The sequence below is a fragment of the Bos indicus genome, chromosome 5, assembly GCF_029378745.1.
Source record: "Bos indicus isolate NIAB-ARS_2022 breed Sahiwal x Tharparkar chromosome 5, NIAB-ARS_B.indTharparkar_mat_pri_1.0, whole genome shotgun sequence".
Lineage (NCBI taxonomy): Eukaryota > Metazoa > Chordata > Mammalia > Artiodactyla > Bovidae > Bos > Bos indicus.
This window is the reverse complement of record NC_091764.1, coordinates 113,372,720-113,390,438: the sequence shown is the minus strand read 5'-3', so window position 1 is coordinate 113,390,438 and position 17,719 is coordinate 113,372,720. Positions and strand designations below refer to the sequence as shown.

Here is a 17,719-nt window from a genome sequence, read left to right as displayed (position 1 = left end):
ATGATGGTCTCTGAGCCCGTGCGCAGACTCACCCGGGCGAGGTCCAGGTCTGCCTGCTTCCGGTGCCTCCAGAAGGTGACTGAAGAGCGCGAGTGTGGCCGGATTACCGGCTCCCCGTGAACCAGCAGCTTCACAAAGACGCTCAGCACGATCATGCCATTCACCAGCCACAGGAGGAGCGTTGGCATCATCCAGTCGAGCCAGCCCCTGGAGCCTACGGAGAAGCGTCTCAGCTGAGCCCGTGACGAAGGGCCCACCCACCCACCCTGGGCAGCCCTGGGGGTGCTGCAGGGCACCTGATCCACCCCTCAGGTTAAAGGAAGCAGCCTCCTCCGTCATGTTTGAAACAAATGTGATTGCTTCATTTAGTAACAATGTCTAAGTGCTTAGGTCAGGAATAAATACATGCAATTAATCCACACTGTAGAAAATCTGGGACAATTCCACAGCCTCAATAAAAGCCCTGGAGCCCTTGTCACCATGGGGCAGAATGCCACACAAATCTTTGTTGGCCAAGGCAGGGCTCGCAGCTGGTTTGACAACTCAGGCAGTAAGACCACATCCTCCTCCAAACAGGCATACCCGCAAACCCCCAACTACAGCCGAGCAGGGTCCTGATTTGTTTCGCTATTTCTGACTGAACTTAGGTTTGCCCTGTGACTTGTACATGCAACTGATACTGGTCACTATCAGAAGCAAGCAGATGGGGCCCACTGCGAAAGCCCTTTGGGACCTGATGACAAACCAAGCGGGTTGTGGGCAGGACCTTCTCCTGCCATAGCAGCCCACTCGTGCCCAGATGGCCCGAGGCGCCCTCCACCTACCTGACTCGAGCGACAGCATGCTGCGGCCAGGGCCTGAGTGTGGGTGCTGGTCTGCGTCGTGGGCCCCCCCCCACTGCAGCAGAGTGGTCAGGGGGTTAAAGGAGAGGCAGAGGAAGGTGAGGACACACAGCAGGATGCGGGAGCGGTCCACCATGCCCAGCGCCACCGGAGGAGAGTCCGGCTCATCTTTGACCTTCGAAACAGGGGGCCGCGAGGTGAGAAGGAAGACTTCAGCGAGTTCTTATAGCATTTTACTTTTTATATATCAGAATCAGGACTCTGAGATTTAAATTCAAGACCATGAAGGTGGATGGGAATAAACTCAGGAGGGAACTAAGAGGTTCACGCCTCTCCCACTGCTGCTCAGACATGGGGGCCCTCGCTCCCTTGCCACCTGGGAGAATAACATGGTCTAAAGACCGGAGGGAGAGGGGCCCTGCTGTTACCACAGTGCTCCGACACGTAATTCCACAACAGGCAAGCTGATCTAAAGCGACTGAAGGCAAAATCAGAAGTTAAGCCTGAGCCTGGAGAGGTATGGGTGAACTTCCTGCAAAAGTATACGTTCACGGGAGATAAATATGTTCTGTATCATTTTTTTAAAAAAACTAGAAAGGATTTATTCAATTATTATTATTTTTTAATTAAAGTATAATTGACCTACAAACACTATGTTGGCTCCAGGTACACAACACAGCGCCTGGATTATTTTCATACATGACACTATCTCTACAATAAATCTAGCTGCCATCTGTCACCAGACAAAATTATCACAACATTACTATTTTTCCAATATTGTAAAGCTCTTCCCTCTGACTCATTTATTTTTTTATCTGGAAGTCTGTATCTCTAAGTCTTCCCCTCCTATTTCACTCACCCTCCCCAACCTCTCCCCTCTGGCAATTACCCATTTGTTATCTTTATCTAAGCATCTGCTTCTGTTTTGTACTTTTTTTTTTTTTTTTTTAAAGATTCCACATATAAGTGAAATTCTTAAAGAGATGAGAATACCAGATCATCTGACCTGTCTCTTGAGAAACCTGTATGCAGGTCAGGAAGCAACACTTAGAACTGGACATGGAACAACAGACTGGTTCCAAATTGGGAAAGGAGTACGTCAAGGCTGTATACTGTCACCCTGCTTATTTAACTTATATGCAGAGTACATCATGAGAAACACTGGGCTGGAAGAAGCACAAGCTGGAATCAAAATTGCTGGGAAAAATATCGATAACTTCAGATATGCAGACGACACCACCCTTATGGCACAAAGTGAAGAGGAACTAAAAAGCCTCTTGATGAAAGTGAAAGAGGAGAGTGAAAAAGTTGGCTGAAAGCTCAACATTCAGAAAATGAAGATCATGGCATCCGGTCCCATCACTTCATGGGAAATAGATGGGGAAACAGTGTCAGACTTTGTTTTGGGGGGCTCCAAAATCACTGCAGATGGTGACTGCAGCCATGAAATTAAAAGACGCTTACTCCTTGGACGGAAAGTTATGACCAACCTAGATAGCATATTCAAAAGCAGAGACATTACTTTGCCAACAAAGGTCCGTCTAGTCAAGGCTATGGTTTTTCCAGTGGTCATGTATGGTTGTGAGAGTTGGACAGTGAAGAAAGCTGAGCACAGAAGAATTGATGCTTTTGAACTGTGGTGTTGGAGAAGACTCTTGAGAGTCCCTTGGACTGCAAGGAGATCCAACCAGTCCATCCTAAAGGAGATCAGTCCTGGGTGTTCATTGGAAGGACTGATGTTGACGCTGAAACTCCAATGCTTTGGCCACCTCATGCGAAGAGTTGACTCATTGGAAAAGACCCTAATGCTGGGAAAGATTAGGGGCAGGAGAAGAAGGGGACGACAGAGGATGAGATGGCTGGATGGCATCACCGACTCAATGGATATGGGACACGGAGGCCTGGCGTGCTGCAATTCACGGGGTTGCAAAGAGTCGGACACGACTGAGTGACTGAACTGAACTGATAAGTGAAATTATGTGTGGTTAGCTTTCTCTGTCTGACTCATTTCACTTAGCATAATAGCCTCTAGGATCATACAGGTTGTCACAAAATTTCATTCTTTTTTATGGCTTTTTTCCCTCAGAAAAATAGCCAGAAGTGGAAGTGCTGAACTGGATGGTGCTGTCTTTAAACTTTTTGAGGAACCTCCATACTACTTTCCATAGTGGCTGCACCAACTGACATTCCCACGACAGCTGGGTGAGGGTTCCCTTTTCTCCACATCCTTGCCAACACTTGTCATTTTCTGACTAATTTCACTTTAGTATAATACCCTCTAGGTCCATCCACAGTGTTGCAAATGGTAAGATTTCATTATTTTTAATGGCTAATATTTCATTGCATATATACCACATCTTCTTTACCCATTCATCTATTTATAGGCACTTAGGTGGCTTCCATACCTTGACTACTGTGAATAAGGCTGCAATAAACACAAGGGTACATATATCTTTTCAAATTGGTATTTCTGTTTTCTTCAGAAAATACCAAAGGGGAACTGCTGAATTGGGTGGCAGTTCTACTTTAAACCTTTTTTTTAGCAACCTCCCTCCATACTGCTTTCCATAGTGTGTGTGCTACTCAGTCGTGTTGGACTCTTTTTGGCCCCACGGACTATAGCCCACCAGGCTCCTCTGTCCATGGGATTCTCCAGGCAAGAACACTGGAGTGGGCTGCCAGTTCCTTTTCCAGGGGATGAACCCAGGTCTCCCACACTGCGGGCAGATTCTTCACTGTCTGAGCCACCAGTGAAGCTTTCCATAATGGCTGCACCAGTTTACATTCCCACCAACAGTGCACTAGGGTTCTCTTCTCCACATTCTCGCCAACACTTGTTATTTGTTGTCTTTTTGATAATAGCCACTCTGAGAGGTGTGAGGTGGTATCTCACCATGGTTCTGATTTGCATTTCCCTGATGATTACTGATGTTGAACCTTTTCATGTGCCTGTTGGCCATTTGTATGTCTTCTCTGGAAAAATGTGTGTATCCTAGGTCCATTCTTAAATTGTTTATTCTTCCGATGTTGAATCCTCCAAGTTCTTTGCATATTTTGGATATTAACCCCTTGTCAGACAAATACCATCTTCCATTCAAGTAGGTGGCCCTTTTATTTTGCTGATAGTTTCTTTTGCTGCAAAAGCTTTTCAGTTTGCTGTAGTTCCATTTGTTTATTTTTGCTTTTGTTTCCCTTGCCTGAGGAGACATACTCAAAAAAATATTGCTGAGACGGGTAACAAAGAGCATACTGCCTGTTTTCTTCTGGGAGTTTTATGGTTTCAGGTCTTACATTTAAGTCCTTAATCTGTTTTGAGTTTACTTTTGTAGATGGTGTGAGAAAGTAGTACATTTGATTCTCTTGCATGGAGCTGTCCCGTTTTCCCAGCAGCATTTACTGACGAAGCCGTCACTTCCCCGCTTTGTGTATTCTCGCCTCCTTTGTCACAGGCTGACTGACCACATAAGTAGGTGTATTTCTGGGCTTTGGATTCTGTTCCTGGATCTACGTGTCTGTTTTGTGCCAATACCACACTGTTCTGATTACTGAAATCAGGGAACCTGCTACCTCCAGCTCGACTGTTCTTTCTCAAGACTGTTTGGCTACTTGGGGTCCTGTGTGTTGCCATATAAATTTTAGGATTTTTTTTTCTAGTTCTGTGAAAAATGTTATTGGTATTTTCATAGGGATTGCACTGAATCTGTAGACTGTCTTGAGGAGTATGATCATTTTAGCAGTATAATTCTTGCAGTCCACAAGCACGGTATATTGTTCCATCTGTGTCCATCACCATTAGAGGTTTCTTTCATCAGTGTCTTATACTTTTTTTTTAGTAGGTCTTTTAGCCACTTAGTCAGATTTATTCCTAGATAACATTATTCTTTTCGATGCAACTGCAAATAAGATAGTTTTCTTCATTTTTCTTTCTGGTACTTTGTTAGTACAGAAATGCAACCAATTTCTGTATATTAATTTTATATCCTGCAATCTTGCTAAACTTATTAATCTAGTAGTATTTTTGGTGGCATCTTTAGAATTTTCTATATATAGTATCATGCCATCTGCAAACAGTGACAGTTTTACTTCTTCCTTTTCAATTTGGATTCCTTTTAACTTCTTTTTTAGGATTTCCAATTCTATGTTGAATAAAGTGGCAAGAGTGGGCATCTTTGTCTTTTTTTTGCCGGGTGGGGGGCCATGCAGTACAGCTTATGGTATCTTAGTTCAGCGACCAGGGATCAAACCTGGGCCACTGGCAGTGAAAGCGTCAAGTCCTAGCCACTGGACCACCAGGGAATTCCTCTGGGCATTCCTGTCTTCCACCTGATCTTAGAAAAAATACTTCCAGTTCTTTCCTCTGTATCATGATTATTGTGAGTGATGTAAGTGTACATATTTATTAAAACACTTATTGTACAATACAGTAAAATAGGTGTATTTTATATTTAAATTATACCTCCAAGTTGATTAAACACCATACTTTAGTATGAACCTATTTTCAGAAGCTTACCTATTCTAAACCCATAACATTGTTTTCTCCCCATTTTACAGAAGAACTGGAGGCAGAGGTTCTGCCGGCCTGGGGAACCAGACTGGAGTCGGCTCTCCCCTGACTCCTGGTGTGTATATACATGTCATTCCTTTTCAACATTTTTAAGCCACTTGAAAATTTCTTCTGATGATTCAGACACTTATCCAATTCAAGGTATATGTCATATGGACTTGTGTTTCCAAACAGAATCACACTTATAAAATATTTCAAAAATAGAGCTTCCTTAATAAAATTAAGCAGATGCTACAATAAATAGTCTGATCAACAACTTATGGTAGAAGGAAACTTGTGCTTTTGAAGCCAGAAACTGCCAGTGTCAAAATACAGCACAAACCCCAGTGGTCTCCACACGGTCCTAGGAAAATCATTAGGCTTGAGTCTCTTCTAACTCCATTAAACAATTGCCATGGGCTTTCTTCCACAATTAAAGGCCCTTGGTAGGAATGTTATCTGTTAAGACTGCAAATTGTAAACATTTCCCGAAGAGGACCCAGAGGCAGCTTCATCCTAACCCAACTGAACAACCTCACAAAGCAGTCTGGCCAGGCTCATTACAGGCGAGGAAAGCAATGAGGAGCCTCCAGCAATTCCTAGCTCTGCCTGACAGCTGCTGTGTGTCCCCGTTCTGGATTTGGCCCTTATTTCTTTCTGATGGGCCCTTTCAACAAAGACCAATAAAACCAGGGGCTGTCTCCCCACATAGAGTCAGTCTTCTTTTTCTTTAGTTTTCAGTATGTGCCTGATTTCACAGAATTCTTGCTCCTCTCCAGCTTGAGGCCTCTGAACACCTGGCCTGGACCTCTGTCTGCAATCTCCTCACTATTAACTTATGGAAGATGGGAGAGATTCCCAGGGTTAGGGATTTCAAAAGCTCATTACCTTTGCATCATCCAATAGAGGGCTTCCTGGCTCTGAGTCGATGGAGTAGGGGGAGAAGCCGGCCTGGGACCCTGAGTCGGACGCCGGAGGCGACATCAGAAGGACATTCTGATTAAAGTCATCGATCTTCAAGTCCACGTCATTGTCCACCAGGCTGCCCAGGTCGATGCCCTTCAGGAGTTCTGTAAAGAAAACCCTACCTGGCAAACGGTCGGTTTTATAACACTCGGCCTGCACCAGGGCAGGGCTAGGAGGGACGCACAGCCCCTGCTGCGGCTTAGCCCGTGGTGGCGTCTCGCACACGTGCCCATGGGCCCGCCCCAGTGCCCAGCATAGGACCGCTCCTATAACGAGCACACTCACTGCTCTTCTGATTGGCCAGCTTCAGCACCATGTTCTCCTGGCGCAGTTTATGATTGACCTGCTGCAAGTATTTGATGTAGTCGATGGCCTTCCTCAGAACGCCAGACTTGTGCATCTGGGAAGGAAGACGGGTGAGAAACACAGCGGCATCAGACCAGCCTGCACAGTGAGGGCAGCTGAGGCCTAGAGCTCAGGTTCTGGAGCGGGAGGTCCTTGTGGGGTTCAGGTCCTGAGTCTTCCACTAACTAGCTGTGTAACCCAGGACAAGTTACTCAGCATCTCTGAACCTCACTTTTCCTCCTCTGTGAAACAGGGATAATGACAATATATGAGTCATAGGCTTGCCATGAGGATTAAAAGAGATAATATATGCAAAGAGCTTAGCCTCTGGCCTGGCACATAGTAGCACTAAATATGAGCTGTTATTCCTACTTCTTATAATAATCCTAGCACCAAAACAAACTTTAAAAATAAGCAACAAAAAACCAGAGCACTGTTGGTTGGTTATCTTAAATAAAGGTGTATTAGTACCTTTCAGATTTGAGGGCTACCAAGAAAATTGTATTTTCTTTGAAAATAGAGGTAAAGATAAACAGATAATGGATTTAAAAATCTACATGCCAAAGCCAAAAGATACATTAATTGAAACACCAGAAATACATGAAAAATAAATTTCTTCTTATTTGTTCTTGGTCAAAGACCCAATCTACATTTTATCTCCTCCCTAAAAGGTTAAAATATCGCTAGCCATCCCTGAATATGATTAAACATTTGCCAAAAATGCCATTGGCTGACTAAGAGGTGCACATGGTCCTGTACTTGGCCATCAGTGAGCAGCAGGAGCCTGGGAAACGGTGGTTGTGGGGGGCAGTGAGTGGCCACCACTGCAGAGCAGAATCAAAGGTCCAGGCAAACTACTGCCTGACAACTCCCAACAGCTAACACTTTACAGAATTTCAAAACACCAAGATGCTTTAATAAGAAGCACCTTTAACTATTCCTGCATTCACTCACTTGGGCCTGGGTCTTCCCTAAATTCCCAGAGCAAAGACAGACAGAGGGGAGATGACGAGGCATGAGACAAAATTCTGCTTGGCACCCACCTTGGCATCAGTCCCCATGACCAGGTCCTTCAACTCAATGATTTTGTCGTTGATGGAGGAGCGATACCGCTTCTCAATGATGTTGTGTGTCGTCCGCCTTTCTCCTTCCTTGGGAGGCTCAAGCTGCTTGACTCCCCCGGGGACCTGCTTAATGGGCACCTTCTCTTGTCCCATCATCACAGGCATCGTGGTCAGAATGGTCCCATTGCTGCCCACCAGGGTCTATAACAGACACAAGGGCAGAATGATCGCCTGGTTAGCGTGAGGAAAGCAACCTCAGGACATGAACCCACTGGCCCTGGCCATGTAGCATCACCTGAAAATGCTTTGTGTGGTCTGACGCCTTGCTTGGGATAATCAAGTCTGGAAGCCCTGGGAGCCATGGTATCTTGGGCACTGTGCCCTTTCAGACTCACTGCTGGTTAGTCTGTGCCACAACAGCATTAGTGTGGATCAATGCCAACCTTTGGTGTAAGGATGCCAGAAAATGTCTAGTTTCTGCTTTGCTGTCAACCCGTCAGCCACCTCTGAGCTCGTGTACAATGCCGCACCAACCACAAAACTCCCTCCTGTGTGTGACGCACGTTTTCCTCCCGCGTGACGGAGAACGAACTTATTGGATTTCCTTATACAATTTGACCATCAAAAACCTCAAAGGCAGAAGTGACAATCAGAGCCATTTTATTAAATAAACACACCAACTATGGAGGCATCCCCCTGTTTTCCCCTCAGATCTGCTTTTCCTTCTCTTTGTTTCTATTTTCACTGATTTTAGTTTTATTTTCTTCAACAAATGGCCTCAATATCCAAATGACCAATGAGCAGATAAAACGCTTCTCAAATGCATGAGTCATCAAGAAATAATTCACACAGTCAAAAGTACACATTTCAACTGTACAACTTAATGGAATTGTGATGTACGTAATACAGTGTGTGTAACCAATGTAATCCTGATGAAGACAGAGACCCTTTCTATTTCCCGAGAAAGTTCCCACACGCCCCTTCCCCATCTTCGTAATCACTGCTCTGACTTCAATCACTGTCTTCTTAAACTTCATACACTGGAAACATCAGCATGAATTCTTTGTGATCAGCAACTTTTGCTCAGCATACTATTTCTGAAGGCCAGCCATGTAGCTGTATGTATCAATAGTTCTTTTTGGATGGATAGCTGGGTTGATTCTGGTTTTTGGCTTTTATGAATAATGCTTACTTTTGACTTCTGATTACTTTTTTCTGTCAGACTCTCCGGCCACAAGATGTGGACAGTGACCAAGACCCTACACCTTAAGTAAGGGACCTTGCACGACCCACCTTGAAACCCTTCCCTGCCTAGGGTTCTTCAGAAGCTAAACCCCCATCCGCAGGACCTAAGAGGCAGATGGTCCTGTGTGGACCTGCAGCTCCTCTGCGGTCCCTCCCTTGCTCCTCATAAACCCTAGGACTCCCACATAACACTAGGTGCTGGTACTTCTCAAGGAGAAAAAAAAAAAACTAAAAAGGGACGATTTTGCAATTTGACTGACACATTTCATAGAGTTTCTGCATCTATTCAGGGTCTGGAGGCTTTGTTAACATCTCTGAGGCCTAATACGCCCAAGAAAGAGGGGGCACAGCTCTTACCGGAACTTGCAGGGCGGCTGTCTGGATGGGGGTGGTGAGGGCAGTGAGGGCGGGGTTCTGGACCGCGGCCATCACGGGGCTGCCATCTGTCTTCAGTGTGGTCAGGACAAGGGAGTCTGTCTTGATGATCTGAGGCTGTACCAGGACCTGCATGGAAAAGGAAGAAAAGGAAAAGGAAGCTAGCACTGTATTTCTTTTTTCCCTCTTTTGGCTGCACCATCCAGCATATGAGACCTTAAGTTCTCAGACCAGGGATGGAACCCATACCCCTTGCAGTGGACGTGTAAAGTCCTAACCATTGGACCACCAAGGAAGTCCTGGCAGTGCTATTTTTCTGTTTTGTGTTACTTCTTGCTGCAAAGACCCTCCAAAAAAGAATGATAAAATTTTCATAAAACTGAGAATGTAGCTTGACTACTGGGTTGAGGGGGAGAAACAGCACAGCTAAAGAGGGTCTGGGGCTTCGCTTCTGGAGTGGCTCAGTGGTAAAGGATCTGCTTGCCAAGCAGAAGATGTGGCTAGATCCTTGGGTCAGGAAGATCCCCCTGAGAAAGAAATGGCAACCCATTCCAGTATTCTTGCCTGGGAAATCCCATGGACAGAGGAGGCTGGCAGGCCACGGTCCATGGGGTCGCAAGAATCGGCTACAACTCAGCGACTAACCAACAAAAACAAAGAGGGTCTTGGGATGGAAGATTGAAAGGCTTCAATGTGAGCAGTGCCAGGAGCCTAGCTAGTGCGGAGAAGCCGTGGCGCAGAGGGACTGTGGAGGGGAGAGAGATCTGATTATGGACAAACTGCGGAATGCCAGGTATATGGCTGAGAAGCAAATATGGTAAACCTGGATTTTTTAAGATAAATTATTTCATTAGTTAGAAATATAGTCCACTGTGATGCATGTCTTAAAGACATTTTAGCACATCTGTTTTCAGTTTTATACCCATTACAAGTGCAAATAAGTTAATACACCAGCATTTACTGAGTTTATATGAGTGCCAGTGTCCACCTACAGACGTCATCTCTACTGGGTCTCACTGGTGCTTCATGAGGTCCAGTGGCCCCAACCTGCCCCCACCCGCGGCTCCCTCACACCCTGCTGGCCTGCTTGGTATGTAGACCCCATCCTCCATCACAGACTGGCCGAGAGCCCCTACCAAGGCCTCCTGGAACTCCCGCCAGCCACCTACCGGGACCTGCTGCACCTGGGGTGCGGCCACTGTCTGCACCGTGGCCGGGGCCAGGGTCTGCAGCGTGCCACTGGCCGTCTGCGTCAGCACCCGCGGGGCCTGCACAGTCTGCACCTGCTGCTGGATGGCGACCGGCTGCACCTGGGAGGAGGTCACGAGGCTCTGGACCTGAGGCTGAAGGACTTGGGAGGAGAGGAGGAGAAAGTCACACGGGCGAGGAGCGCATCTTGTCACGGGAGCTGCGTTGTAACCGAGTGCCTCGGAAGGACCCCAGCTCCCTGCCTGCTTCTGGAGAGGATGTGGAGAGCCGTCCACAAGGTGGTCAAGTGGACAAGAAGATCCTGTGAGGGCTGCCTCAATTTCCGAGTGAACGAGTAGAAGCTATTTCATTACTCAAGGTGCTGGAGTGGAGGTGAGGGGAGCTAAACAGCAAATGGCTGCCCCCAGTGAGGGAATTAACAAATGTTAGAACCAACTCCTGGGGCTTCATTGGCTCCCAGGAAACGAATGGAAAGTGTACTTGGGATGACTGTTTTGGCTTTTTGCTCTGTCACCTTTCCCCAGCCCCGAAACCCCTGAAGCCCACTGAAGAGCTGGCAGATCCTATGAAATAAATTAGTACAGCAGGACTAATCACACCCTGGGCTCTCCACAGGGTCAGAGAGAAATCCCACCCACGAAAAGGGGCTGGGACACTACACAGCACAGAGAGTTGCTGGTTCACTATGCACACAGCCGAGGGCTCACTCCGGGGCCTGCCACTTCAGGAGACAGGGTGCCCATGTCAAAGGTGCGCTCCTCTTGGTGGTGTGCGCTCCTCTTGGTGGTGGACGCTCAGATGTTGGCTGGATGCCAGGTTCTCAACCTATAGGAGCTGCAATCCTCCTGGGGCCTGGGTTAAGACCCATTTCATGCAAGCCTCCACCTCTAGTTCTCAGGATAGCCCTGAGCTTACAGTGCCTGTTGAGAGTCTGTGACCACGAATCCTTGAAGCAGGCCCAACAGACATTAAGGTATCTGAAGAGCGGGAACCTGATCCTGCACCACCAGGCTCAGTTAACCAAAACCTCATTCAGAACAGGCCAGGTCACTAAGATTCTGTCATCCCCAGGGAAGACAGAACTCTTCTCCATCTGCCTCCACAGTGTCTGCAGACTGGCCTGAAAACTTTTGAACCCACTAAAGGCTATGGCATTTGAGTTCTCGAGTCACCTTGAAAGCTGGTAGCTGCATTCTGGTAGATGACGGGCTGCTGGATGATCCTCGTCTGCGGAGCGGTGCTGAAGGTCGGGGTGATCATGACGGTCTGCTGCGGCAGCGGGGCGGGGGGCGGGGGCTGCGGCTGGGGGCGGGGCTGCAGAACCGGGGCCGCCCTTGGCGGGGTGGGACCCGAGGCGGCGGGCGCCTTGACCTGGAGGGTCGCAGCCTGCGAGGAGGTGGCCGAGGGGGAGAAGGCCGGCAGCGGGACCTGGCTGAAGGGCCGCTGCCCGGAGGGGTCCCCGCTCCCAGCTCCGGCTCCGCCACCATTGCTGCCGCCGCCGCCGCCGCCACCGCTGCCACTGCCACTGCCACCGCCACCGCCCGGGAAGGAGCCGCAGAGCGGCTCTGAGAACAAGTCAGGGAACTCGCCCACTTGATTGCTGACGAACTGCAGCATCTCTGTGAACACATGGAAAGGGGGAATTTTACTGCCGTCCAAAACGTCGTTTAGTGGGTAAATGTGAGATACAACATCTTGGTTGTACTTGTTCGTGGTGTAGCTTTGGATCTAAAAAAAGGAAATAAACGTGAAAAGTATTTAGCATCATAAACAAACAAAATGTTGATTAACTTTTAAATTTGCTTAAGAACCTGAGGCACAAGAACTTGGGCAATCTCTGGGAGATGGGGAGGAACAGGGAGGCCTGGTGTGCTGCAGTCCGCGGGGTCACGAAAACGGGGACATGACTTAGCAGCTGAACAACTAAGGCGTGAGAAAACCCAACAGCTTTCCCAAGACCAGGGCAGAGACGGGTGACCTCTCTCACGCGTGGGGGCTCAATGGGGACAACATGGCCGACCATGGGTGAGCGGGACAGGACTTCACGTGGCTCCTGTTCTCCCTCCGCACCATCTCCAGGCTTGCCCTGCCTGCTTTCCTCATTGTCTGCATCAGGTCTAACAGGAGCCGCCTCTGTGCTGGGTGAGTGCTGCCTTTGGAGGGGGCTGCTGGCCTCATATTACAGTTGGGGGAGTCGCCGCCTTAAGTCTTTGGGGCTCAGCAGCCTTGCACTGTGAGGCCACCTCCAGTCCTGGCCAGCACTGCTCCCCATGGCAAAGCAGGAGTCGGCCAGACCTGACTCTCCTCACCACAGGCAGGCTCTGGGCCTTCCCTCCATCCTGGGCAATGGAACCCGAAAGGATGATGAAGGTGATGGCCCCAAAGGAAAGATCTTACGCAAGGTTGAGAACAGGGCAATCACCAAGCCAAGGTCACACAGCGCATCAGGGCACAGCAAAGATTAGTACCAGTTCTTGGCCTCCCACCTTCGAGTTCTTCCACTGCACCGTCAGAAGGTCAGGGCAGAACAACCCGGGCCCTGGACTCCCCTAGCTGTGCCCCTTTCCTTTGTGCAAGGAGCCTGTGGGGCCAAGGGCATGTGTCCACTGGAGACTGTGCCCCTCTTCTAGATTGTGCTCTTAAGTACCCGGGACCCTAAATTCCCAGCCCTGAGGGCCGCAAGCCTGCTTCCAGGGCCTCTTCTCCTGGTTCGTCCTCCCAAAGGTTTACCCAAACCAAACTTAATCCACGACCAACAGCTCATCTCTCATGACTCCTTCCCTCCCCACAGGGCTGCTTCCCACTGGGACTCTGGGGCCTCAGCTGTGTCCAAGGTATTTTCAGATCTACAATCCTCTACCCAGTTCACATCCTCTCCCTTTTCCTTTCCAATATATTCCCAAGAAGCTACTGCTTGTTCCTAAACTGTGGCACCCTCCTCTCAAACCCTCAAGGTGGCAGGATGCTCTGATCTGGTCACACAAAGAAGAAAGAAAAACAAAGGCCCCTAAGCACTCTCTCTAATCATTCTCCAAACCTCCACCCCAAGTCCTTCCCAGGTCTCTAACTGGGTGTGTGTGCGTGTGCTCATCATGCGTGTGTGAATCTGGGCTATGAGGAGTCTTACGTTAGGCAAGTAGAAAGCTACCCAGGGGTTTCTAGAGTGACCTAGCAGTTCAGCACATTTTTGTGTTCAGTCAGTTCAACCTGCTGGAAAAACAGCACCTCACAAGATTAAATGACTACACAGTGGCATTATTTACCAACACCTCGACACTCAGCTCCGTCCCGACTCAGCCCGTCACCAGTGGGAGGGAGGAGTGGGCAGAATGCCACAGATAACTGTAACTTGCACCAACGAATTCCAATTTGTCATATGTGATTATTGAGCAATATCCTCAAATTAGCACAAAATTCAAACAAAACAATTCAGTGCTGACACGTTCCAAGCACAATTTCTTAAAATGCTTTAAGACAGTGATTAAGAGAAACCTAATAATTTGTTGAGCCTTCCCGTAAGATCTCCCCACTGGGGAATCAACACAGAGGGCTACTTTGTGAGCCGTAAGACTCTTGCTCCCCCACTAACTGCCCTAATCCATGGAAAGGGAAGGAGGGCAAAAGAGGCGGGAGGGCAGACGGGCACAGGCTTTGGCACCAAGTGGATCTCGAATCTAATCCACTGTGTGAACATGGGCAAGTCACTTCTTTCCACATCCCTGTTTCCTCACAAGAGGCTGCCTCAGGAAGACTTGGCTTCTCTGTGGTGAGGACTAATAAGATAATGTATGCAAAGTGCTTGGTGAGAGGCTGACCCTTACAAAGATCCCTGTCAGTGGGGCCTCTGAAGCCCTAGTCCACGGGTGCTTGGCTCCACTTCCCTGTCGAATGCTCTCCAGAAAGTTTTGTGGGGGGACACTTGGGCTGGCTGGGGAAAAGTCACGTGCAGAGGCCACACAGCTTAGCTTACAAAGCAGGGTGTGTTGGCAGATGGAATGTGACTGCTTAAATTAAAAAAAAAAAAAAATCCTTTTCAACCCACACATGATGAGCTCCAGCAGAGCTATCTCCAGCCAGGCAGACAGGCACTGGGCTGAGGGGCACAGAGGGGCTGTTGAGATTGAGCACTTGAAGGAAGAAGTAAGGAAGAGGCTCTGGGAGCCACTGCTGCAGCAGGCCCGCTGGGCCTCTCTGGACCCAGCTGGCTGCAGTGACAGAGGGGAGGCCGTGCAGGCGCAGATCTGCTCTGTACCTCAGGGTACTCCCTGGGAGCGCCTCGCATCTCCTGGTGCTTCCCTGTTCCCATCACTCGTGTGCCATGGTCACGCAGGCTCCCGTGTCCACAAAGAGCCATGAAACCTGGAAAAGGGAGGCCTAAGAGAAGGCAGTTTGTTGTTTTCTGTTTAAATAATTCTCTTTCTTTTTGGCTGTGCTGGGTCTTCTTTGCTGTGTGGGCTTTTCTCTAGTGGCGGTGCATGGGCTTCTCACAGCAGTGGCTTCTCTTATTGCGGAGCACAGGCTCAATAGCTGTGGCTCACGGGCTTAGTGGGATCTTCCCAGGCCAGGGATCAAATCCGTGTCTCCTGCACTGGCAGGTGGATTCTTTCCCACCGAGCCACTGGGAAGTCTGGGTATTTTTATGGAGCTTTGAAAAAGCAGTTGGGCGAGACATGGAGGACCAGACACGGGCCTCCTTGGAGCTGGGCCACCGCCTGAGGCCTGCAAAGCCCAGCTCACTGGGTGGGGTGGAGGGGCGCTCCTGTCAGTCACCTTCCCCACCAAGCTACCCTCCTGTGTTTAGCTGCTTCATAAACTAAGATTCAAGTTGCCTGATAAAGTAAGCTGGGCCCTAAGAAACTACATGTGGGTTCTGATCACGTAACCAAAATTAGAGGCTTCGGCTGTCACCTGTGCATGACAGTCCCAGGTTTCATCCAAAGAGATCCCAAGTTCACGTGTACCTTACAGGGCCTGGGACCCGGAGGTAACATAAGCCACTGTGTCTGGCTCGGTCCAGTGGCATCTACCTGAGAATGAAAGTGAGAGTGAAGTCGCTCAGTTGTGTCTGACTCTTTGCGACCCCATGGACTGTAGCCCACCCAGGCTCCTCCCTCCATGGGATTCTCCAGGCAAGAGTACTGGAGTGGGTTGCCATTTCCTTCTCCAGGGGATCTTCCCGACCCAGGGATCGAACCCGGGTCTCCCGCATTCCAGGCAGACGCTTTATCTGAGCCCCCAGGGAAGCCCTGAGAATGAGGTAACCTGAAATCCAATCAGATTAATTTCAGTCAGAAATAAAGAATCTGAAGCTCCAAACGGGGTAATGTCGTTTCCATTACTGCAGCTGGTCAAAAATCCTTTCTGTGGGTGTTTGTTACTGAGCCCTGTTAGGTGCTAGAACTGTTTTACAAAGGTCATTTATTCTTATATTTTGTATTTATTATGGATCTTGGGTTAGACAATGTTTTCTTAAAGATTTTTTTTTTAGATGTGGACAATTTTTAAAGTCTTTATTGAATTTGTTACAATGTTGCTTCTGCTTTATATTTTGGTTTTTTGGCATGAGGCATGTGGGATAGCTCTCTGACCAGGAGTCCAACCTGCACCCCCTGCACGGGAAGGTGAAGTCTTAACCTCTGGGCTGCCAGGGAAGTCCCTAGACAATGTTTTAAAATAATTTTCTTTTTTAAACCATAAAAGTAAAATATTCACTACAGAAAAATTTAGAAAAAAATTAAAAAAAAAAAAAAAAAGTCATCCAGCAATTCCATCACCCAGAGACATCTACCGTCAATGTTTTGATGTGTATCTTTCCACACTTCTTCCCATTCAAGGTTTGCTTGCAAACACAAGCATGCACACATATGGGATGGTTTTACAAAAATGGGATCACACTGGGGAGATGCTATTTTGTCCCTGTTTCTTTCGCTTAATAAAACACGAAGAGTATGTAGTGTCAACCACTACGGACAGAGTGTCATCCTTTCTGAGTCCTGCATTCACACTGCCTTGTGGTGTGCTCTTCTGCATCGTATTACAGTGCATTAAGGGACCAGGATTCAACCACCTGGTTAATCACCTGGTGATGATGAATGAATGCGTTCATCTTTTTGGTATGATGAACAACTCTTACAAAAATCTTGAACAAGGATCTTTTCCCACTTATCTGATTATTTATTTCCTTAGGATAAAGTTCTAGAAATTAGATGGCTGGGTCAACAGACATGTATTCTATATATACTTCAGAAAGGTTATAACAATCTATATTCCTGCCAGTGTTTTCCCACATTTATTTCTGTCCATTTGATAGTGGGAAAAAAACAGCTAATTGTTCTGACTGAATGAATAAGTATTGCTGCTGCTGCTAAGTCGCTTCAGTCGTGTCTGACTCTGTGCGACCCCATAGACGGCAGCCCACCAGGCTCTCCCGTCCCTGGGATTCTCCAGGCAAGAACGCTGGAGTGGGTTGCCATTTCCTTCGCCAATGCATGAAAGTGAAAAGTGAAAGTGAAATCGATCAGTCATGTCCGACTCTTCGAGACCCCATGGACTGTGGCCTATCAGGCTCCTCCATCCATGGGATTTTCCAGGCAAGGGTGCTGGAGTGGGGTGCCACTGAGGTTAAATGTCATTCCCCTCATTTCACTGGCCATTTGTATCCCTTCTTTGCAAACTGCCTGCTCTTGACCTTTGTTCATTTTTCTACTGGGCTATTTGTCTCTTTTTACTGATTTGAAAAACTTTCATATATTATGGATTTTGCTCTTCTTAAGCATTTGCCCCACTTTGCTGGCTTATTCGTTTTTGCTCAGGAAAGAGAATGGCACAGTCATGAGAGTCACCTTGTCCTAGCCCTGTAACCTGAGTAAGTTTACCTCTCTGAGTCACAGTCTTCTCACCTATGGAATGCGGCTAACAAGCGTGCTGAGCTTGTCACGCTGTTGGGAGATAGCTCACACAGAACCTACAGCACAGCGCCCAGCACTCAGTACTCACTAGTACATGTTATACGTAGCAGTTTCTGATAGTTTTGCTTTGACTTTATTTTTGGAAAATTCAGATTTTTTTCCGATGAACTGGATATATTAGGGAATAATTTGGGCATAAATTTTGTGTTTACTTATGCATTA

At 47.8% G+C, this 17,719-nt stretch overlaps 1 protein-coding gene across 1 annotated transcript in view; it reads right to left on the bottom strand.

Moving 5' to 3' along the window:
- Positions 1-17,719, bottom strand: part of SREBF2 (sterol regulatory element binding transcription factor 2) — a 57,959-nt gene that overhangs the window by 21,554 nt on the left and 18,686 nt on the right. Inside the window, exons 2-9 of the mRNA XM_019961897.2 lie at positions 11,762-12,208; positions 10,550-10,731; positions 9,363-9,509; positions 7,740-7,961; positions 6,637-6,751; positions 6,274-6,455; positions 825-1,017; positions 33-214 (exon numbers count right to left, since the gene is read on the bottom strand). Of these exons, the coding sequence (XP_019817456.2) occupies positions 33-214; positions 825-1,017; positions 6,274-6,455; positions 6,637-6,751; positions 7,740-7,961; positions 9,363-9,509; positions 10,550-10,731; positions 11,762-12,208 (1,670 nt within the window). The remainder of the gene's footprint in view (positions 1-32; positions 215-824; positions 1,018-6,273; positions 6,456-6,636; positions 6,752-7,739; positions 7,962-9,362; positions 9,510-10,549; positions 10,732-11,761; positions 12,209-17,719) is intronic.